This window comes from Coregonus lavaretus (genome assembly GCF_964263955.1).
Source record: "Coregonus lavaretus genome assembly, chromosome: 4".
In the NCBI taxonomy this organism is placed as follows: domain Eukaryota; kingdom Metazoa; phylum Chordata; class Actinopteri; order Salmoniformes; family Salmonidae; genus Coregonus; species Coregonus lavaretus.
Genome location: NC_139991.1, coordinates 27,183,106 through 27,206,764, shown reverse-complemented (window position 1 = coordinate 27,206,764; position 23,659 = coordinate 27,183,106). Strand labels below are relative to the sequence as shown.

General features: G+C 42.4%; 1 protein-coding gene across 1 annotated transcript in view; it reads left to right on the top strand.

Annotated features, from left to right (window-relative positions):
* The window catches only part of LOC311127249 (BDNF/NT-3 growth factors receptor-like), a gene marked incomplete at both ends in the record, with an annotated part of 28,819 nt that extends 5,378 nt beyond the window's left edge, over positions 1–23,441 (top strand). The window contains 11 exons of the mRNA XM_084159050.1: positions 1,912–2,044; positions 2,447–2,758; positions 4,784–4,804; positions 12,818–12,852; positions 12,961–13,060; positions 13,318–13,506; positions 15,071–15,201; positions 15,520–15,692; positions 16,089–16,329; positions 22,428–22,586; positions 23,256–23,441. Of these exons, the coding sequence (XP_084015176.1) occupies positions 1,912–2,044; positions 2,447–2,758; positions 4,784–4,804; positions 12,818–12,852; positions 12,961–13,060; positions 13,318–13,506; positions 15,071–15,201; positions 15,520–15,692; positions 16,089–16,329; positions 22,428–22,586; positions 23,256–23,441 (1,680 nt within the window). The remainder of the gene's footprint in view (positions 1–1,911; positions 2,045–2,446; positions 2,759–4,783; positions 4,805–12,817; positions 12,853–12,960; positions 13,061–13,317; positions 13,507–15,070; positions 15,202–15,519; positions 15,693–16,088; positions 16,330–22,427; positions 22,587–23,255) is intronic.
* Positions 23,442–23,659: the final 218 nt, after the last annotated feature.

The window sequence follows — 23,659 nt, the reverse complement described above, 5'->3', positions numbered from 1 at the left end:
GGTTTTTAGAAATGTTTGCAAATGTATTAAAAATAAAAAACAGAACCTTATTTACATAAGTATTCAGACCCTTTGCTATGAGACATGAAATTGAGCTCAGCTGCATCCTGTTTCCATTGATCATCCTGGAGATGTTTCTACAACTTGATTGCAGTCCACCTGTAGTAAATTCAATTGTTTGGACATGATTTGGAAAGGCACACACCTGTCTATATAAGGTCCAACAGTTGACAGTGCATGTCAGAGCAAAAACCAAGCCATGAGGTCGAAGGAATTGTCCTAGAGCTCCGAAACAGGATTGTGATGAGGCACAGATCTGGGGAAGGGTACCAAAACATTTCTACAGCATTGAAGGTCCCCAAGAACACAGTGGCCTCCATCATTCTTTAAATGGAAGAAGTTTGGAACCACCAAGACTCTTCCTAGAGCTGGCCGCCAGGGCAAACTAAGCAATCGGGGGAGAAGGGCCTTGGTCAGGGAGGTGACCAAGAAATCGATGGTCGATCTGACAGAGCTCTAGAGTTCCTCTGTGGAGATGGGAGAACCTTCCAGAAGGACAACCATCTCTGCAGCACTCCACCAATCAGGCCTTTATGGTAGAATGGCCAGACGGAAGCCACTCCTCAGTAAAAGGCACATGACAGCCCGCTTAGAGTTTGCCAAAAGGCACCTAAAGACTCTCAGACCAAGAGAAACAAGATTCTCTGGTCTGATGAAACCAAGATTGAACTCTTTGGTCTGAATGCCAAGCGTCATGTCTGTAGGAAACCTGGCACCATCCCTACGGTGAAGCATGGTGGTGAAAGCATCATGCTGTGGGGATGTTTTTCAGCGGCAGGGACTGGGAGAGTAGTCAGGATCGAGGCAAAGATGAACGGAGCAAAGAACAGAGAGATCCTTGATGAAAACCTGCTCCAGAGCGCTCAGGACCTCAGACTGGGGCGAAGGTTCACCTTCCAACAGGACAATGACCCTAAGCACACAGCCAAGACAACGCAGGAGTGGCTTCGGACAAGTCTCTGAATGTCCTTGAGTGGCCCAGCCAGAGCCCGGACTTGAACCCGATCGAACATCTCTGGAGAGACCTGAAAATAGTTGTGCAGCAACGCTCCCCATCCAACCTGACATAGCTTGAGAGGATCTGCAGAGAAGAATGGGAGAAACTCCCCAAATACAGGTGTGCCAAGCTTGTAGCGTCATACCCAAGAAGACTCAAGGATGTAATCGCTGCCAAAGGTGCTTCAACAAAGTACTGAGTAAAGGGTCTGAATACTTATGTAAATGTCATATTTCAGTTTGTCTAAAAAACAGTTTTTGCTTTGTCATTATGGGGTATTGTGTGTAGATTGATGAGGGAAAAAAACTATAGTATCAATTTTAGAATAAGGCTGTAACGTACAAAATGTCAAGGGGTCTGAATACACTGTATAGATGAGTAGAGTAAAGCCCCCCCGGCCAAACCCTCCCCTAACCTGGACGACGCTGGGTCAATTGTGCGCCGCCCTATGGGACTCCCGATCACGGCCGGTTGTGATACAGCCCGGGATCGAACCCAGGTCTGTAGTGACGCCTCTAGCACTGCAATGCAGTGCCTTAGACCGCTGCGCCACTCAGGAGGCCCCATAGCAATCAATTTTTAAAAAATTCTTTTTTTTACATGAAACTTTTTTTTATGTTTCAATACGTAAAGAAGAATATATCATTTTATTATTATAATAACAGCACATCACTCCATAGTTTTAGGCGTTTTATAACATACAGCATTAAATATGTTTCACTATGATCACCATGATTTGTTATTAACTGTATTTACTGTGTAATACATGTTACTATTAATAATAATGCTAATGCTAAAGCTAATAATGCTTATGCTCATCATGACAATGCTAATATTGCTAAATGTATTTACAGATCAATGCCTTGGAGCTGGAGAGCAATCTGACACTGTTAGGTCTCTTGCCTTCCGACAACGGCAGAGTGATCACTTGCAATGTTGAGAACGTAGTCGGCCAAACCGAGGCTTACCTCCAACTCAACATCCTCTGTAAGGACATGTTCTGTTGTGTTGAGTGCCTATACCATTTTTTTGTTTATTTTATTCTGGCACTGTGGTTGCAAAATGTAATTTTATCCTGGATCTGTAGCATCCTAGTATTGGTCGTCAACATTCTGAAAGACTACCTCTGGTGGTTCTGTGTCCTTACTGAAATGATACTATCCACTATCGCTCAACATTCTGATTGACTCTACATGTCTCCTGTCACCTTGCCATACTGTACTCCTCATTCTGTTTAGCTCCTGGTTGCCCTCAATGCCCTATCATAATCTCCCTCCTGTCTAGCCCCCTTTCCCCAGTCTCCCACTGCACTCCTCCAGTCCTCCTTCCTCGTGTCTAGCACCCACTCCCAGTACCCTGTGACTATTATTCCTGTTGTCTCTGTGTCAGTTCGCCCCACTATCCTGGAGCTGCTGGAGCCTTTGCGCCTCCACCACTGGTGCATCCCCTTCAGTGTGACCGGAAACCCCAAGCCCGAGCTGCGGTGGTACCACAAGGACCAAGAGCTCCACGAACAGGAGTACATCAAGACCGAGATCCACGAGAGCACAGGGAGCGTTCACCACGGCTGCCTGCAGCTTGTCAACCCGACTCACATCCACAATGGGCAGTATACGCTGGTGGTCAGGAACGAGTACGGGGAGGACCAAAAAGTAATCGACGCCCACTTCCTGCTCCCGCCAGACACAGACTACGATACAGGTCTCACTCCAGTTTCGTTTATAGTTACTGCAATTCTATATAAGATGCTACAGTTGAAGTCAGAAGTTTACATACACCTTAGCCAAATACATTTAAACTCAGTTTTTCACAATTCCTGACATTTAATCCTAGTAAAACATCCCTGTCTTAGGTCAGTTAGGATCACCAATTTATTTTAAGAATGTGAAATGTCAGAATAATATTAGAGAGAATGATTTATTTCAGCTTTTATTTATTTCATCACATTCCCAGTGGGTCAGAAGTTTACATACATTCAATTAGTATTTGGCAGCATTGCCTTTAAATTGTTTAACTTGGGTGAAACGTTTCGAGTAGCCTTCCACAAGCTTCCCACAATAAGTTGGGTGAATTTTGGCCCATTCCTCCTGACAGAGCTGGTGTAACTGAGTCAGGTTTGTAGGCCTCCTTGCTTGCACACGCTTTTTCAGTTCTACCCACACATTTTCTATAGGATTGAGGTCAGGGCTTTGTGATTGCCACTCCAATACCTTGACTTTGTTGTACTTAAGCCATTTTGCCACAACTGGAAGTATGCTTGGGATCATGGTCCATTTGGAAGACCCATTTGCGACCAAGCTTTAACTTCCTCACTGATGTCTTGAGATGTTGCTTCAATATATCCACATAATTATCCTTCCTCATGATGCCATCTATTTTGTGAAGTGCACCAGTCCCTCCTGCAGCAAAGCACCCCCACAGCATGATGCTGCCACCCCCGTGCTTCACGGTTGGGATGGTGTTCTTCGGCTTGCAAGGTACCCCCTTTTTCCTCCAAACATAACGATGGTCATTATGGCCAAACAGTTCTATTTTTGTTTCATCAGACCAGAGGACATTTCTCCAAAAAGTACGATCTTTGTCCCCATGTGCAGTTGCAAACCGTAGTCTGGCTTTTTTATGGCGGTTTTGGAGCAGTGGCTTCTTCCTTGCTGAGCGGCCTTTCAGGTTATGTCGATATAGGACTCGTTTTACTGTGGATATAGATACTTTTGTACCTGTTTCCTCCAGCATCTTCACAAGGTCCTTTGCTGTTGTTCTGGGATTGATTTGCGCTTTTCGCACCAAAGTACGTTAATCTGTAAGAGACAGAACGCGTCTCCTTCCTGAGCGGTATGACGGCTGTGTGGTCCCATGGTGTCTATACTTGCGTCCTATTGTTTGTACAGATGAACGTGGTACCTTCAGGCGTTTGGAAATTGCTCCCAAAGATGAACCAGACTTGTGGAGGTCTACAAAAAAAAAATCGGAGGTCTTGGATGATTTCTTTTGATTTTCCCATGATGTCAAGCAAAGATGCACTGAGTTTGAAGATAGGCCTCCAATTGACTCAAATGATGTCAATTAGCCTATCAAAAGCTTCTAAAGCCATGACATCATTTTCTGGAATTTTCCAAGCTGTTTAAAGGCACAGTCAACTTAGTGTATGTAAACTTCTGACCCACTGGAATTGTGATACAATTAATTATAAGTGAAATAATCTGTCTGTAAACAATTGTTGGAAAAATTACTTGTGTCATGCACAAAGTAGATGTCCTAACCGACTTGCCAAAACTATAGTTTGTTAACAAGAAATTTGAGGAGTGGTTGGAAAATGAGTTTTAATGACTCCAACCTAAATGTATGTAAACTTCCGACTTCAACTGTATATAATCTATATATAAGCTGTTTTTAGATCCTACGAAAAAATCTGTGCTATATAGAACCATCTGTCCCCGTAGGACCTGAAAAAAGGTTCCAAATAGAACCCTTTCAAGTAAAATAAAACCCTTTTTGGTTACAAATAGCACGCTTTCATAAGTTATATTTGGAACCAGAGGTTCTATGTGGAACTAAAAAGTGTTCTATATGACTTGAAAATGGTAACCTTTTTTCAGAGGTCTCGTACGGGAACAAATGGTTCTTCATAGCAGCTTTTTTATGAGAATATACTGTTTTTTGTGAAGCATGGTATGTGTAATGGATGTTTATGAATAACATGTCAATTCTCTTTTTCACTTATTTCAGAACCGCCATATAACTACCCATGTAAGTATTTCTTAAGACATTGCAATTTTGCAAAGAATTACAATTCTAAAACGTGCTGTTACAGAGACAGCAAACAACAGTATGTGTTTTTCTCTTGACATGACATTAAAGTAACTGTCCAGTGTTTCCAGATTTCTATGAAATATGACCTATAATTAATGACAATATGAGTGAAATAGTTTTCCTTCCAATTTTTTAAAATTAAGAATGTTAAAAAGCAGCTTTTCTGTGTTGGAATGGTGTGGGCGTATACCGGTCATAAAAATATTCACGCAAGTAGACTGCTGATTGGCCTCTATGCCATCATCCTCAATGAGGAAATAGCAAGCATTTGACATAGAAGTTTGAGGTGCGGTTTTCTAAGTGTTTTTCCCCACCAAATTTATGCTTTGGCAACATACAGTATGAGTATAGGATGAGTAAACAACATTATTTGGGTATGAGTTAATAGAATATTAACTTTTAAAAGTGAGATCTTCACTAGACAGTTACTTTAATTTTAAATATCCAATGCAGCCATTTTTTTTTATCTCAATATCAAATCATTTTGGGTTAACAATGAAGTACCTTACTGTGATTGTTTTCAATTTAAATTGTCAAAAATAAACAAATATAGCTTCTTAGCAAAGAGCAATTTCTCTGTCTGGGAGTCTGGTCTGAGTGGGGAGGGGAAAACTGAAAACTAGCTGTTTTTGGCAGAGAGGTTTGGAACTCTTTCTTATTGGTTTATTAACTCATTTACCACCTGGTGACATCACCCGTGAGGCCAACACTCCATCCCACCAAAACAGGCTAAAATTTCAGCCAGTCTTTTCAAACAGCTCTTACACTAAAAGGTCTTTATCATAATTCTCACAATTGTACAGTATTATTCCAACATAGTGTGGATATACAGTACCAGTCAAAAGTTTGGACACACCTACTCATTCCAGGTGTTTTCTTTATTTGTACTATTTTCTACATTGTAGAATAATACTGAAGACATCAAAACAATGTAGTTGGTTACACATGTAGTAACCAAAAAAGTGTTAAACAAATCAACATTTATTTTATATTTGAGATTCTTCAAAGTAGCCACCCTTTGCCTTGATAACAGCTTTGCACACTCTTGATATTCTCTCAACCAGCTTCATAAGGTAGTCATCTGGAATGCATTTCAATTAACAGGTGTGCCTTCTTAAAAGTTAATTTGTGGAATGTCTTTCCTTCTTAATGCGAGCCAATCAGTTGTGTTGTGACATGGTAGGGGTGGTATACAGAAGATAGCGCTATTTGGTAAAAGACCAAGGCAAGAACAGCTCAAATAAGCAAAGAGAAACGACAGTCCATCATTACTTTAAGACATGAAAGTCAGTCAATTCGGAAAATGCCAAGAACTTTGAAAGTTTCTTCAAGTGCAGTCACAAAAACCATCAAGCGCTATGATGAAACTGGCTCTCATGAGGACCGCCACAGGAAAGGAAGACCCAGAGTTACCTCTGCTGCAGAGGATAAGTTAATTAGTGTTAACTGCACCTCAGATTGCAGCCCAAATGAATCCTTCACAGAGTTCAAGTAACAGACACATCTCAACATCAACTGTGAATCAGGCCTTAATGGTCGAATTGCTGCAAAGAAACCACTACTAAAGGACACCAATAATAAGAAGAGACTTGCTTGGGCCAAGAAACACGAGCAATGGACATTAGACTGGTGGAAATCTGGTGGAGTCCAAATTTGAGATTTTTGGTTCCAACCACAGTGTCTTTGTGAGACGCAGAGTAGGTGAACGGATGATCTCCGCATGTGTGGTTCCCACCGTGAAGCATGGAGGAGGAGGTGTGACGGTGTGGGGGTGCTTTGCTGGTGACATTGTCAGTGATTTATTTAGAATTCAAGGCACACTTAACCAGCATGGCTTCCACAGCATTCTGCAGCGATACGCCATCCCATCTGGTTTGCGCTTAGTGGGACTATCATTTGTTTTTCAACAGGACAATGACCCAACAAACCTCCAGGCTGCGTAAGGGCTATTTCACCAAGAAGGAGAGTGATGGAGTGCTGCACCAGATCACCTGGCCTCCGCAATCACCCGACCTCAACCCAATTGAGATGGTTTGGGATGAGTTGGACCGCAGAGTGAAGGAAAAGCAGCCAACAAGTGCTCAGCATATGTGGGAACTCCTTCAAGACTGTTGGAAAAGCATTCCAGGTGAAGCTGGTTGAGAGAATGCCAAGAGTGTGCAAAGCTGTCATCAAGGCAAAGGGTGGCTACTTTGAAGAATCTCAAATTAAAAATATATTTGGATTTGTTTAACACTTTTTTGGTTACTACATGATTCCATATGTGTTATTTCATAGTTTTGATGTCTTCACTATTATTCTAGAATGTAGAAAATATTAAAAATAAAGAAAAACCCTTGAATGAGTAGTTGTATCCAAACTTTTGACTGGTACCGTATATATACAGTGCATTCGGAAAGTATTCAGACCCCTTCACTTTCTCCACATTTTGTTACGTTACAGCCTTATTCCAAAATGGATTAAATAAATAAAATGTCCTCATCAATCTACACACAATACCCCATAATGACAAAGCGAAAACAGTTTTTTTTTTTTTTTTTTATGTAAAAGAAAAAGAAAGAAATACCTTATTTACATAAATATTCAGACCCTTTGCTATGAGACTTGAAATTGAGCTCAGGTGCATCCTGTTTCCATTGATCATCCTTGAGATGTTTCTACAACTTGATTGGTGTCCACCTGTGGTTAATCCAATTGATTGGACATGATTTGGAATGGCACACACCTGTCTATATAAGGTCCCACAGTTAACAGTGCATGTCAGAGCAAAAACCAAGCCATGAGGTCGAATGAATTGTCCGTAGAGCTCCGAGACAGGATTCTGTCAAGGCACAGATTTGGGGAAGGGTACCAAAACATTTCTGCAGCATTGTAGGTCCCCAAGAACACAGTGGCCTCCATCCTTCTTAAATGGAAGAAGTTTGGAACAACCAAGACTCTTCCTAGAGCTGGCCGCCGGCCAAACTGAGCAATCTGGGGACAATGGCCTTGGTCAGGGAGGTGACCAAGAACCCGATGGTCACTGTGACAAAGCTCCAGAGTTCCTCTGTGGAGATCGGAGAACCTTCCAGAAGGACAACCATCTCTGCAGCACTCCACCAATCAGGCCTTTATGGTAGAGTGGCCAGACGGAAGCCTCTCCTCAGTAAAAGGGACTTAACAGCCCGCTTGGAGTTTGCCAAAAGGCACCTAAAGGACTCAGACCATGAGAAACAAAATTCTCTGGTCTGATGAAACCATGATTGAACTCTTTTGCCTGAATGCCAAGCGTCACATCTGGAGGAAACCTGGCACCATCCCTACGGTGAAGCATGGTGGTGGCAGCATCATGCTGTGGGGATGATTTTCAGTGGCAGGGACTGGGAGACTAGTCAGGATCGAGGGAAAGATAAACGGAGCAAAGTACAGAGAGATCCTTGATGAAAACCTGCTCCAGAGCACTCAGGACCTCAGACTGGGGCGAAGGTTCACCTTCCAACAGGACAACGACCCTAAGCACACAGCCAAGACAACGCAGGAGTGGCTTCGGGACAAGATTGTTAATGTCCTTGAGTAGCCCAGCCAGACCTTAGGACTTGAACCCGATCAAACATCTCTGGAGAGACCTGAAAATTGCTTTGCATCGACGCTCCCCATCCAACCTGACAGAGCTTGAGAGGATCTGTAGAGAAGAATGGGAGAAACTCCCCAAATACAGGTGTGCCAAGCTTGTAGCGTCATACCCAAGAAGACTCGAGGCTGTAATCGCTGCCAAAGGTTCTTCAATGAAGGGTCTGAATACTTATGTAAGTGTAATATTTCAGTTTGTTATTTTTAATACATTTGCAAAAATGTCTAAAAACCTGTTTTTGCTTTGTCATTATGGGGTCATGTGTGTAGATTGATGAGGAAAAAAAAGAATTTAATCCATTTTAGAATAAGGCTGTAACGTAACAAAATGTGAAAAAAGTGAAGGGGTCTGAATACTTTCCGAATGCACTGTATATATAAAATACAGGAAAATGTTGTTGTTGACTGCACTGGGCCCTAAAGACTTAAGGGATAATGACAGATTGATGATCCTGCCTTGTTATATTTTCCATGTCCTCTGTCCACTGCTCTTCCTGTGCTGTGGGATGTCATCACCCTGTTGCATCTCAGACACCACTGGTATGTGCTTGAACTATGAAATCCTGAGGGAACATATTGGATTTGGGGCAAAATCCAGGGTGGCCCAAAAGCTAGTAGGGGATAGACAAGCATAATCCATGGAGAAACCTTTGACTGGACAAAATGCCAGTTTTTCTGACTCTTTGCCCTGTCTATTAAGTAACATACAGTGCCTTCAGAAAGTATTCATAGCCCTTTACTTATTCCACATTTTGTTGTGTTACAGCCTGAATTCAAAATGGATACCAAAGTGAAAACATGTTTTTAGAAATGTTTACTAATTTATTGAAAATGAAATACAGAAAGATCTCATTTACATACTGCAAGTATTCACACCCCTGAGTCTATACTTTGTAGAAGCACCTTTGGCAGTGATTACAGCTGTGAGTCTTTCTGGGGATTGTGCAACATTTGCCCACTATTCTTTTCAGAATTCTTCAAGCTATGTCAAATTGGTTGTTGATAATTTCTAGACAACAATTTTCAGGTCTTGCCATATATCAAATCAAATCAAATCAAATCAAATTTTATTGGTCACATGCGCCGAATACAACAGGTGCAGACATTACAGTGAAATGCTTACTTACAGCCCTTAACCAACAGTGCATTTATTTTAAACAAAAAAGTAAGAATAAAACAACAACAAAAAAGTGTTGAGAAAAAAAGAGCAGAAGTAAAATAAAGTGACAGTAGGGAGGCTATATATACAGTAAAATAAAGTGACAGTAGGGAGGCTATATATACAGGGGGGTACCGTTGCATAGTCAATGTGCGGGGGCACCGGCTAGTTGAGGTAGTTGAGGTAATATGTACATGTGGGTAGAGTTAAAGTGACTATGCATAAATACTTAACAGAGTAGCAGCAGCGTAAAAAGGATGGGGTGGGGGGGCAGTGCAAATAGTCCGGGTAGCCATGATTAGCTGTTCAGGAGTCTTATGGCTTGGGGGTAGAAGCTGTTGAGAAGTCTTTTGGACCTAGACTTGGCACTCCGGTACCGCTTGCCGTGCGGTAGCAGAGAGAACAGTCTATGACTAGGGTGGCTGGAGTCTTTGACAATTTTGAGGGCCTTCCTCTGACACCGCCTGGTATAGAGGTCCTGGATGGCAGGGAGCTTTGCCCCAGTGATGTACTGGGCCGTACGCACTACCCTCTGTAGTGCCTTGCGGTCAGAGGCCAAGCAGTTGCCATACCAGGCGGTGATGCAACCAGTCAGGATGCTCTCGATGGTGCAGCTGTAGAATTTTTTGAGGATCTGAGGACCCATGCCAAATCTTTTTAGTCTCCTGAGGGGGAATAGGCTTTGTCGTGCCCTCTTCACGACTGTCTTGGTGTGTTTGGACCATGATAGTTCGTTGGTGATGTGGACACCAAGGAACTTGAAGCTCTCAACCTGTTCCACTACAGCCCCGTCGATGAGAATGGGGGCGTGCTCAGTCCTCTTTTTTTTCCTGTAGTCCACAATCATCTCCTTTGTCTTGGTCACGTTGAGGGAGAGGTTGTTGTCCTGGCACCACACGGCCAGATCTCTGACCTCCTCCCTATAGGCTGTCTCATCGTTGTCGGTGATCAGGCCTACCACTGTTGTGTCGTCGGCAAACTTAATGATGGTGTTGGAGTCGTGCCTGGCCATGCAGTCATGGGTGAACAGAGAGTACAGGAGGGGACTGAGCACGCACCCCTGAGGGGCCCCCGTGTTGAGGATCAGTGTGGCAGATGTGTTGTTACCTACCCTTACCACCTGGGGGCGGCCCGTCAGGAAGTCCAGGATCCAGTTGCAGAGGGAGGTGTTTAGTCCCAGGATCCTTAGCTTAGTGATGAGCTTAGAGGGCACTATGGTGTTGAATGCTGAGCTGTAGTCAATGAATAGCATTCTCACGTAGGTGTTCCTCTTGTCCAGGTGGGAAAGGGCAGTGTGGAGTGCGATAGAGATTGCATCATCTGTGGATCTGTTGGGGCGGTATGCAAATTGGAGTGGGTCTAGGGTTTCTGGGATTATGCTGTTGATGTGAGCCATGACCAGTCTTTCAAAGCACTTCATGGCTACAGACGTCAGCGCTACAGGTCGGTAGTCATTTAGGCAGGTTATCTTAGAGTTCTTGGGCACGGGGACTATGGTGGTCTGCTTGAAACATGTTGGTATTACAGACTCAGTCAGGGACATGTTGAAAATGTCAGTGAAGACACTTGCCAGTTGGTCAGCACATGCTCGGAGTACACGTCCTGGTAATCCGTCTGGCCCTGCGGCCTTGTGAATGTTGACCTGCTTAAAAGTCTTACTCACATCGGCTACGGAGAGCGTGATCACATAGTCGTCCGGAACAGCTGGTGCTCTCATGCATGCTTCAGTGTTGCTTGCCTCGAAGCGAGCATAGAAGTGGTTTAGCTCGTCTGGTAGGCTTGTGTCACTGGGCAGCTCGCGGCTGTGCTTCCCTTTGTAGTCTGTAATAGTTTTCAAGCCCTGCCACATCCGACGAGCGTCAGAGCCAGTGTAGTATGATTCAATCTTAGACCTGTATTGACTCTTTGCCTGTTTGATGGTTCGTCGGAGGTCATAGCGGGATTTCTTATAAGCGTCCGGGTTAGAGTCCCGTTCCTTGAAAGCGGCAGCTCTACCCTTTAGCTCAGTGCGGATGTTTCCTGTAATCCATGGCTTCTGGTTGGGGTATGTACGTACGGTCACTGTGGGGACGACATCATCGATGCACTTATTGATGAAGCCAGTGACTGATGTGGTGTACTCCTCAATGCTGTCTGAAGAATCCCGGAACATGTTCCAGTCTGTGCTAGCAAAACAGTCCTGTAGCTTAGCATCTGCGTCATATCTTGAAGTAATTTACGTCAAAACTGTAACTCGGCCACTCTGGAACATTCACTGTCTTCTTAGTAAGCAACTCCAGTGTAGATTTGGCCTTGTGTTTTAGGTTATTGTCCTGCTGAAAGGTGAATTAATCTCCCAGTGTCTGGTGGAAAGCAGACTGAACCAGGTTTTCCTCTAGGATTTTGCCTGTGCTTAGCTCCATTCCTTTTATTTTGTATCCTGAAAAACTTCCCAGCCCTCAAGCATACCCATAACATGATGCAGCCACCACTATGTTTGAAAATATGGAGACTGGTACTCAAGAATGTGTTGTATTGGATTTGCCCCAAACATAACACTTTTTATTTAGGACAAAAGTTAATTGCTTGACCAAATGTTTTGCAGATTTACTTTAGTTCCTTGTTGCAAACAGGATGCATGTTTTGGAATATTTTTCATTCTGTACAGGCTTCCTTCTTTTCACTCTGTCAGTTAGGTTAGTATTGTGGAGTAACTCCAATGTTGTTGATCTATCCTCAGTTTTCTCCTATCACAGCCAAAGAGATGAGTCATAAAAAAACAAGCACATTTTTACTCCTGAACTTATTTAGGCTTGCCATAACAAAGGTGTTGAATACTTATTGACTCAAGACATTTCAGCTTTTAATTTTTAATTAATTTGTAAAACTTTTGAAAAACATAATTCCACTTTGACATTATGGGGTATTGTGTGTAGGGCAAAAACATCTAAATGTAATCCATTTTATATTCAGGCTGTAAAATATGGAAAAAGTCAAGGGGTGTGAATACTTTCTGAATGCACTGTAGCTAACACACCTACTGTCTGGTTATTTTCAGCGTTTGAGAAAAATCTAAAGTCATTTTAACGTGAGAGAAGAAATCAGAAGAAATTATAGTTCGATTATGTACTTCAATGTTTGTATGTTTAATGCTGTTTTCATTCTGTTTTAAATATGACCTGTGCTTGGTATTTTTGTCTCAGACTTACCACTACCCCCAATAGAGGACAGTGTTGCAGTAAGTTAACATACACGTCATAATTTGTCATGTGTGGTTATTTATATACTATAATGTTGTGCACTGTTATTGGCAAGTATTTTACGTTGTTGAATGGTGTTTTCCCAGGTGTACATAGTGGTGGGGATCGCTGGTGTGGCATTAATTGGATGTGTTCTGATGGTGATCATTCTGAAATACGGAAGAAACTCAAAGTTTGGGATGAAGGGTAAAGCTTTTCTCTTTAATCTTAGTTTAGTCATTTTTCAAACCAGTATTGAGACTTGCAGGCCTCCCATTTGGATAACAATGAAAATCTTGTTTTAGGTGCACATTTCTACAGTTTTAATTCCATTTAGCCCCACCACATTCCAGCTTATGTTTTGCCACATGATAACATACAAAAGTCAAACATGAAAAAGACCCCTCTTCCACTCCTCTCATAATTGTATTTCCTCCCACTGGGGTCCTCCACTTCCTCCTCAGGCTCCTCCTCGGTCATCAGTAACGACGATGACTCCGCCAGTCCTCTTCATCATGTCTCCAATGGCAACAACACCCCTTCGTCCTCAGAGATGGGCCACGATGCAGTGATCATTGGAATGACAAAGATCCCTGTCATCGAGAACCCACAGTATTTCCGCCAATCTGGCAGTATGCTGAAATCGGACACGTGTGAGTTACCGTGGCGCGGAGGTCTGCTGGTGGTGTAACCCAGTCTTTTTCTGATAAATCCATGACAGGGCCACTGCGACTTGATGGACTTCGCTGTCCATTTCCTGTCTGATGTTACCATGGCGATGACTTTGGTTGACCTCTTGCCGTGTGACCTGCAGTTAATGCTGTAATATCAGACCGTATGGCACAGAGGATGTCACTAGACAGACAAACACATCTGACTATCACACTTGTAGCCCTGTGAGAAATGTAGTTCTGTAATGGCTACAATGTCCATACTGGTCTGACAAGCGACCAGTCTGTGGACATCCTCTACAGTGCCTTGCAAAAGTATTCATCCCCTTCGGCGTTTTTCCTATTTTGTTGCATTACAACCTGTAATTTAAATCGATTTTTATTTGGATTTCATGTAATGGACATACACAAAATAGTCTAAATTGATGAAGTGTTTCAAAGAATTCTAAAAACGAAGTAACGAAAAAGTGGTGCGTGCATATGTATTCACCCCCTTTGCTATGAAGCCCCTAAATAAGATCTGGTGCAACCAATTACCTTCAGAAGTCACATAATTAGTTAAATAAGGTCCACCTGTGTGCAATCTAAGTGTCACATGATCTGTCACATGATCTCAGTATATATACACCTGCTCTGAAAGGCCCCAGAGTCTGCAACACCACTAAGCAAGGGGCACCACCAAGCAAGCGGCACCATGAAGACCAAGGAGCTCTCCAAACAGGTCAGGGACAAAGTTTTTCATCGGCAGGGACTGGGAAACTGGTCAGAATTGAAGGAATGATGGATGGCGCTAAACACAGGGAAATTCTTGAGGGAAACCTGTTTCAGTCTTCCAGAGATTTGAGACTGGGACGGAGGTTCACCTTCCAGCAGGACAATGACCCTAAGCATACTGCTAAAGCAACACTTGAGTGGTTTAAGGGGAAACATTTAAATGTTATGGAATGGCCTAGTCAAAGCCCAGACCTCAATCCAATTGAGAATCTGTGGTATGACTTAAAGATTGCTGTACACCAGCAGAACCCATCCAACTTGAAGGAGCTGTAGCAGTTTTGCCTTGAAGAATGGGCAAAAATCCCAGTGGCTAGATGTACCAAGCTTATAGAGACATACCCCAAGAGACTTGCAGCTGTAATTTCTGCAAAAGGTGGCTCTACAAAGTATTGACTTTGGGGGGCTGAATAGTTATGCACCCTCATGTTTGTTTCACAATAAAAAAGATTTTGCATCTTCAAAGTGGTAAATCAAATTATAGAAACCCCCAAAAAATCCATTTTAATTCCAGGTTGTAAGGCAACAAAATAGGAAAAATGCCAAGGGGGGTGAATACTTTCGCAAGCCACTGTATACAGCAGTAGACTAGGGCTGTTAACTTCGGTGTATGTAATGAGTAGGGCCAGGAGTTTTCCCTAACCACCCGACCTGACTAATTCTAACTAGGGCCCAGAGTTTTTCCTGGTCAGTTCAAATGATGGTCAGGAAAAACTTAGGCCTCTAGACTAGGGCCTTGTGATAGCCTTACTGTATCTGTCTCTTTTCATCCCAGTTGTCCAGCACATCAAGAGACACAATATTGTGCTGAAGCGTGAGCTGGGAGAGGGGGCCTTTGGGAAGGTGTTCCTGGCTGAGTGCTACAACCTGACCCCAGATCAGGACAAGATCCTGGTGGCTGTCAAGGTAAAGTATGGCCCTCCATGCATGTCATTTCAAACAATCAACACACACTTTAGTCCTGGCTTTGATATAAAAAAAAAAGTATAAAATATTTAGCTGTTTGTGCTTTTCCCATATCTGAGGTTTGTATGTACATTGTGTTTGATTATAGCACCGCCAACTAATATATTTTAGGATTTAATCGAATTTTGTAGGAAGGAGACTTTGAAACAATCAACAATCCCATCAATCAATTACTAAATTATGATAAGTGTGTGTGTGTGTGTGTGTGTGTGTGTGTGTGTGTGTGTGTGTGTGTGTGTGTGTGTGTGTCCTCCTCAGACGTTGAAAGAGGCCAGCGAGAGCGGGCGTGCCGACTTCCACCGGGAGGCGGAGCTACTGACCAACCTGCAGCACGAGCACATCGTCACCTTCTACGGCGTGTGTGTGGAGAGTGACCCGCTCATCATGGTGTTCGAGTACATGAAGCACGGCGACCTCAACAAGTTCCTCAGGTACCGTCCTGTGTCCCAATGTCTTTGTGCATATGTGTGTGTCATTACGTTTGCCCATTCACGTGTACTGTATTAAAGCAATAACTGACGTAAATGCTCAATGTGTATGTTTTATGTCAGTTTTTATCATTTTACTGTAAGCCAGAGCGCCAAAGACACATTTCCATTCTGTGCAAACTGAATGGATAATAAAGTTGTCTAGTCTAATCAGGCATGAGAGGTTATGGGAGATTTTGCCACATATGTAAGTGTGTTGGTGATACTGTATTTGAATTGAAACTGGAGATCTGCAATGGAAGCGAATGCGTTTGCACATATCTGATTAAGTCCTCTTTGTAGTCAACTGTAGATAACTATAGTTAGCATTGTGTTTGACCCACCTGTGTTGTGATGTAGGTCCCATGGTCCTGACGCGGTGCTGATGGCTGATGGGCAGCACAGCCTGATGGTGGAGCTGACCCAGTCCCAGATGCTGCACATCGCCCAGCAGATCGCTGCAGGCATGGTCTACCTGGCCTCCCAGCACTTTGTCCACAGAGACCTGGCCACACGCAACTGCCTGGTGGGAGAGAACCTACTGGTCAAGATTGGGGACTTTGGCATGTCCAGGGATGTGTACAGCACTGACTACTACAGAGTGAGTCCGTGAGCATGCACACAGAAACACACACACACGCACACACAAGCGGAACAGAAAGACAGGAATACACTCATATGTGTAATTAGAATTTTGTTCTGGTTTTGGTTTGTAACAGCAATAATAATTTTAACCAGCAATATTTTATCTATTTTTAATGCCATTTAAATGCAAATTCTATAATCTGCATATAATTGCTGTTTCCATGGTAATAGGGGGCAACAGTGCAAAATGCACTGGCAGTTTTTTTCCCTGAGCAAGGAGTTCATGCTTGACGTTGCATTTATGCTGTGATGCAAATTTAGCCTTGAATTCTCTATTTTAAGGCCTTTTCAGAGGCAAGCTACTGCTCTTAAAATACCTAGATTCATGAACACGTTTCTCCTTCTATCCAGTATCTAACCCAGTTCTTATAAAATGAGTGAGGAAAACATTGTCTACCATAGCACATAGCCTGGTAGCCCAACCTGTTTCTGCTTTACCCAACTCCTTTGTTGTTGTTATGCTAAACTGGCATGCTATTGGCTACTTAAAGCACAAAACGATTGGGCTACCAGGCTAACGGCTATCTGCTACTGTCTAGCTTATACTAGAACAGTATAGACAACGCTACAGGCTTTAATGCGATTTTATGCCTGCATGGGCCCGACATTTTTTTGGCCATCTCAGATTGTTCTGACAATTCTCACATAGAAACTTTATTGGGAGGAAGGATGTTTGATATTCTTTTTACATTTGTAACACAAACCATTTTTTTGAAAATCATAATGAAAGTGGCCATTTTAGGCCCTTTTTATACCTATACATGCCCCCTGTAAGACTTAATTATCTGTTAACCGTACATGATACAGACAACACCTTAATGTCATTAAACTCCTAATAGTGTGCTCTGAAATATGGAGTGTTTTAGAAGAAAAAAATGTACACATGAATTTATTCAACATTAAAACTATTAATAGTAATATTTCAAAAGTACCCTTTTTGATTTTGTTCATTTTTAGACATATTGTTTTAAACATTATACTCTACAAGTACATCACATTTCTAAAGTGGGCTCTCTGCTACTTTTAAAGTTATGATACATTTTATGAGCACCACGAACAAAGTGAATGTGGAAATGGATTCAAAGGGAACTCCCTCTGCTGGTGATTTGCTGAATGTGCAATCCTACAGGAGGGCAGTGATTGGTTGATGACGTATAATGTCAATTTCTTTGTATAAAATAAATAATTTCTTCAAAAGTATAAGAGAGCCCACTCTGGAAATGTGATGTGTTTGAATAGTATATTGTTCCAAATAATATGTTTAAAAATAAGCTAAATCAAAAAGGTTAATTTTAAGATATTAATAATAATATTTGTAATGTTGAAAAAATTAATGGGAATTTTATTTCAAAATATAGACACACTCCATATTTTAGAGCACACATTATAAGGAGTAAAAAGACACCAAGACGCTTCACAGATCATAGGGTCTTACAGGAGGCATGTACAGTGGGGAGAACAAGTATTTGATACACTGCCGATTTTGCAGGTTTTCCTACTTACAAAGCATGTAGAGGTCTGTAATTTTTATCATGGCTACATGGAACTCTATTCCACTTCAGGTAAGCAGTAGAATCAGATTAAAAAACAGATAAAAATACACCTTATGGAACAGCGGGGACTGTGAAGAGACACACACACAGGCACACATACACATGATAAGACACTCGCTCTACACACACACACGGATTTTGAATTGTAGATACAGTGGGGAGAACAAGTATTTGATACACTGCCGATTTTGCAGGTTTTCCTACTTACAATGCATGTAGAGGTCTGTCATTTTTATCATAGGTACACTTCAACTGTGAGAGACAGAATCTAAAACAAAAATCCAGAAAATCACATTGTATGATTTTTAAGTAATTCATTTGCATTTTATTGCATGACATAAGTATTTGATACATCAGAAAAGCAGAACTTAATATTTGGTACAGAAACCTTTGTTTGCAATTACAGAGATCATATGTTTCCTGTAGGTCTTGACCAGGTTTGCACACACTGCAGCAGGGATTTTGGCCCACTCCTCCATACAGACCTTCTCCAGATCCTTCAGGTTTCGGGGCTGTCGCTGGGCAATATGGACTTTCAGCTCCCTCCAAAGATTTTCTATTGGGTTCAGGTCTGGAGACTGGCTAGGCCACTCCAGGACCTTGAGATGCTTCTTACGGAGCCACTTCTTAGTTGCCCTGGCTGTGTGTTTCGGGTCGTTGTCATGCTGGAAGAACCAGCCACGACCCATCTTCAATGCTCTTACTAAGGGAAGGAGGTTGTTGGCCAAAATCTTGCGATACATGGCCCCATCCATCCTCCCCTCAATACGGTGCAGTCGTCCTGCCCCCTTTGCAGAAAAGCATCCCCAAAGAATGATGTTTCCACCTCCATGCTTCACGGTTGGAATGGTGTTCTTGGGGTTGTACTCATCCTTCTTCTTCCTCCAAACACGGCGAGTGGAGTTTAGACCAAAAAGCTCTATTTCGGTCTCATCAGACCACATGACCTTCTCCCATTCCTCCTCTGGATCATCCAGATGGTCATTGGCAAACTTGAGACGGGCCTGGACATGCGCTGGCTTGAGCAGGGGGACCTTGCGTGCGCCGCAGGATTTTAATCCATGACGGCGTAGTGTGTTACTAATGGTTTTCTTTGAGACTGTGGTCTCAGCTCTCTTCAGGTCATTGACCAGGTCCTGCCGTGTAGTTCTGGGCTGATCCCTCACCTTCCTCATGATCATTGATGCCCCACCAGGTGAGATCTTGCATGGAGCCCCAGACCGAGGGTGATTGACCGTCATCTTGAACTTCTTCCATTTTCTAATAATTGCGCCAACAGTTGTTGCCTTCTCACCAGCTGCTTGCCTATTGTCCTGTAGCCCATCCCAGCCTTGTGCAGGCCTACAATTTTATCCCTGATGTCCTTACACAGCTCTCTGGTCTTGGCCATTGTGGAGAGGTTGGAGTCTGTTTGATTGAGTGTGTGGACAGGTGTCTTTTATACAGGTAACGAGTTCAAACAGGTGCAGTTAATACAGGTAATGAGTGGAGAACAGGAGGGCTTCTAAAAGAAAAACTAACAGGTCTGTGAGAGCCGGAATTCTTACTGGTTGGTAGGTGATCAAATACTTATGTCATGCAATAAAATGCAAATTAATTACTTAAAAATCATACAATGTGATTTTCTGGATTTTTGTTTTAGATTCCGTCTCGCACAGTTGAAGTGTACATATGATAAAAATGCTCTACATGCTTTGTAAGTAGGAAATCCTGCAAAATCGGCAGTGTATCAAATACTTGTTCTCCCCACTGTATAGGTCTAAAAAGGGCCTAAAATGGCCACTTTCATCATTTTATATATTTAAGCATGTTAAACATCCTTCCTCCCAATGAAGTTTTTATGTAAGAATTGCCAGAACAATCTGTGATACCAAACATATTTTCGGGCCATGCTGGCATTGAATCACCCTTTATTCATTACAGATGGTTATCTTAAACACTGAACATGTCAATTGGCACATGTATTTTTCTGTTGCTCATTAGAAAAACAAGATTTCAGTCTTGGGGGTGTTTCCTAACCGATTCCGCGTTTGGTTAATGATGTTTGTCCCCCATGAGACACTGTAAACGTGTAAATCTATTTAATTTCCTCATAATCCCCAGAATTAATCTAAGATAACTCAAGAAATCTGTAATACATTTTGACGTTTTTGCCAAGGATGTTTTAGTTGTGCAATATTACGTCGAACTAACGTGTTTGGTGCAGTATTTCTCAAGTAATGCACGGTTGTTCCAAACTCCATTTTAGGCGAGACTGACTTTATGACCAAAATTATCCAAATTACACTTTGTAGTCAATTTTGACACTAGAATAACTGTTCCTGACTCATATCGATGCCACATAGGCCGTTTTTAAAGGGATTTGTTGTTTTTTAAAGGCAGTTGCTCTTCAAGCCATTATCAGATTTGGCTCTTAGATCCAGACATGTTATGTCTCCCAGTCAGCCCCAGGCCTGGAGTCTACGTAGACTACAGTGCCCTCTGCTGCTTCCTGGCCCTCCCAGGGGAGAATCAATACAATACAGATGAATGTAATTTAGACCCATCATCCCCCAATCAGAGGGCAGCATATGAATATGCCCACTCACTAATCCACATTATCCGCCATTGGGATCAGATAGGAAGACCAACGACGCAGCTGAACAGCAATTGGGTCAACACATAAACAAATGTGTCAGTTATTGTAAACTGACAATCATGTCAATCAGTGGCGATTTAACATGTCAATCTTGGTGGGGCAAACAACATTTTTTTTAGATGAATGCCAGCGAAGCCACTACACAACTCTAAACAATACATTAAATGCACTATAACGGCGACAAACGCTGCCCACAAACTTTTAGGGTCTACATAAAGCTATCCCGAGAGTGGAGCTTATGGCTGACTTGCTTAAATAATATGGTTTTTACTGACTCCTTGTGGATTTGTGTAAATGGATAAGAACCGCATTCTCCTTCAATAATAATGTCGACATGAGTTTTGACTTTTGAACCATACACAAACATTATTACATTTATGTTCAGTAAATTCACAATGTTTGTTCTTATATAAGTAAGTGGAAGCAAACTGCGATGAGGTAGGCCAGAAATTCCGAAATGGACAGCGACAGAAATTCAGATAGATATTAGTTCAGATAAATTCAGCAAGATGTTGAGGCCTTCACTTTACTCTTCTTTAAGTCACCACAGAGAGAGAAAGAGAGACCCAGACTCAGCGGTTAGCCTAACATTTGAAGTATTAGCTGAGTCTAGCTGAGCCACAACGTTTAATTTCCCCAGTAATCCCAGTTTAACTGTGTTGTCTATATGTGATGCACAATTCTCATGTTTTGAGACCCTTTCAGACAGATGTTTTAAAACCTTAAACCCAGACTTGGACCACACACCCTCTCCACTGAATAGCAGGCAGGGGAAGCGAAATAGTGATTGCTTTGCAACGCTAGCACTGCTTCCTTCCAAACCACTCATTGTTGAATTTTCCATTTCTGACTTGTTGTGTAATGTTTATGTCCAATGTCCATGAGCACAGAGAGGTTGTATCTCTAATTTATCTTCATATGACAAGGATTGAAAAGGATTTGCCAGTAGATTGTTGACTTGATTCATGATGATGACTGCTAGCTTGCTAGCTAAGATTTTGAAAGTATGATGACATGATCAATCCAATCAAAGCTACTGTATTTTATCTGTGGCCAATGACCTTGAGCCTTCTTGGATGGGCACTTCTAATGTAACTCTATGGCAGCATCCAAGGGGCTTGAATTTTTGGAGCTCTCCCCGTAGATTTTGCGGTGACGTAGTGTCCCCATGAGTGACAGAACACTGTGCCAATCACGGCGCAACTAGAGAACATTACCAACCACTAGGCTCTGTATGTCCGCTAGCTGCCCCACCACCACAGAAAGCACTGATCTAGGCTGAAACACCTGCATTTTGGAGCTGCCTTACTCAAGAAAGCAAAAAAGAGACCATGTTTGTATGCGGCTTTATTAACTCTATTATTATTTTTTTTACATTGTTTGCAAACTGATATGTGACGTGTATTAATGCCAAAACAGGCACCCAAAAAATATATATACCTTTTTTTTTTTTCTTTTTTTTTTTTAGCTAAACAGGTGGGGCGTCGCAGCTAAGGCCAAACAGTGCCAATACCAATTCAGGCAAAAAATGTATTGTGCAAGTTGGGTTTTAATACCTTTTTTAAAATATCTCATCATAACATTGATTTCCATGGAAACTGTAGGCCCACACACAATACAAATTTGTGTACATGATCTTGTCATGAATATTGTATATTCTACCTTTAACCAAATGTTAATAGGCCTTAATAGAATGTTGGTTACTGACCTGACTGACAACAACACCTCTCCATCTAACCCTGTTTTTGGGCAGTTTCTTTATTTCACTCCCGTTCATTCCAGCCTTCATCATCTCTTCTTCATTTGACCTTCTCTGTGGTTATCCTGGATGGTTCTTGATGGATCCTTCGTGTCTGTTTCCAGGTGGGTGGTCACACCATGCTGCCCATCCGCTGGATGCCTCCAGAGAGCATCATGTACCGGAGGTTCACCACGGAGAGCGATGTCTGGAGTCTCGGCGTGGTCCTCTGGGAGATCTTCACCTATGGGAAGCAGCCCTGGTACCAGCTCTCCAACAATGAGGTCAGTAGTCTCTTATGACAGACAGCAAAACTCTTGAGATTTGGTTCTGGGTTCCAAGATTACAAGGTCAGAGACACAAGCTCAAACCTTTCCTACAGTAGATTGACTACACTGGTACCATAGCACCTGAGCTCCAATTATGAGATTTATCGTCAAAACTTCAAATACATCAGTCTTCTGTAGTCTCCATTTTTCTAATCTTAGTTACAGTATGTCACATTTGTATTGTCCATATACATTGACTGTACGAAACATTAGGAACACCTGCTCTTTACATGACTTAGAGTGACCAGGTGAATACAGGTGAAAGCTATGATCCCTTATTGATGTCACCTGTTAAATCCACTTCAATCAGTGTAGATGAAGGGCAGGAGACAGGTTAAAGGAAGGTGTTCCTAATGTTTTATTCTCTCAGTGTAGATTTTTATGCGTTATGAATATACATTTCCTGCCAATCTATTATATAAAACCAGGGTTAATATGTCTATGAGTCTAAAAAAACATATCACCTTGGTAAACCTCACTTTATTTATATGCTGTTGTTATAATGTGAGCAATGGCTTCCTTAATTGCCCCTCAGGGAATAAATAAAGTTGAATTGAACTGAATTTCAATTTAATTTAATTGAATTGAAAAAGTGCTGACCAGTGGTGATGACCCTTTATGCAGGTGATCGAGTGCATCACCCAGGGGCGCGTGCTGCAGCGGCCGCGTTCCTGTCCAAAGGAGGTGTACGACCTGATGCTGGGATGCTGGCAGAGAGAACCCTACATGAGACTGAACATCAAGGAGATCCACAGCCTGCTCCAGAGTCTGGCCAAGGCCTCGCCTGTCTACCTGGATATACTGGGCTGAGTGAGTCTGGGCAGGAGTGTGTATGGGTGGGGGTGAGGGTGGAGTTTTGTGTATGTATGCGTGCGCGTGCCTGCGTGTGTGAGCATATGTGTTTGCGAGTGTGCCCGACTGTGCTGACTGTGCTTCTGCCTCCTCATCACATAGACAAAAGCCTTAAATTTGATTGAGATTTCCTTTCCTTCTCCATTTGAAGATACTTTTAGGACCAGTTTCTCAAA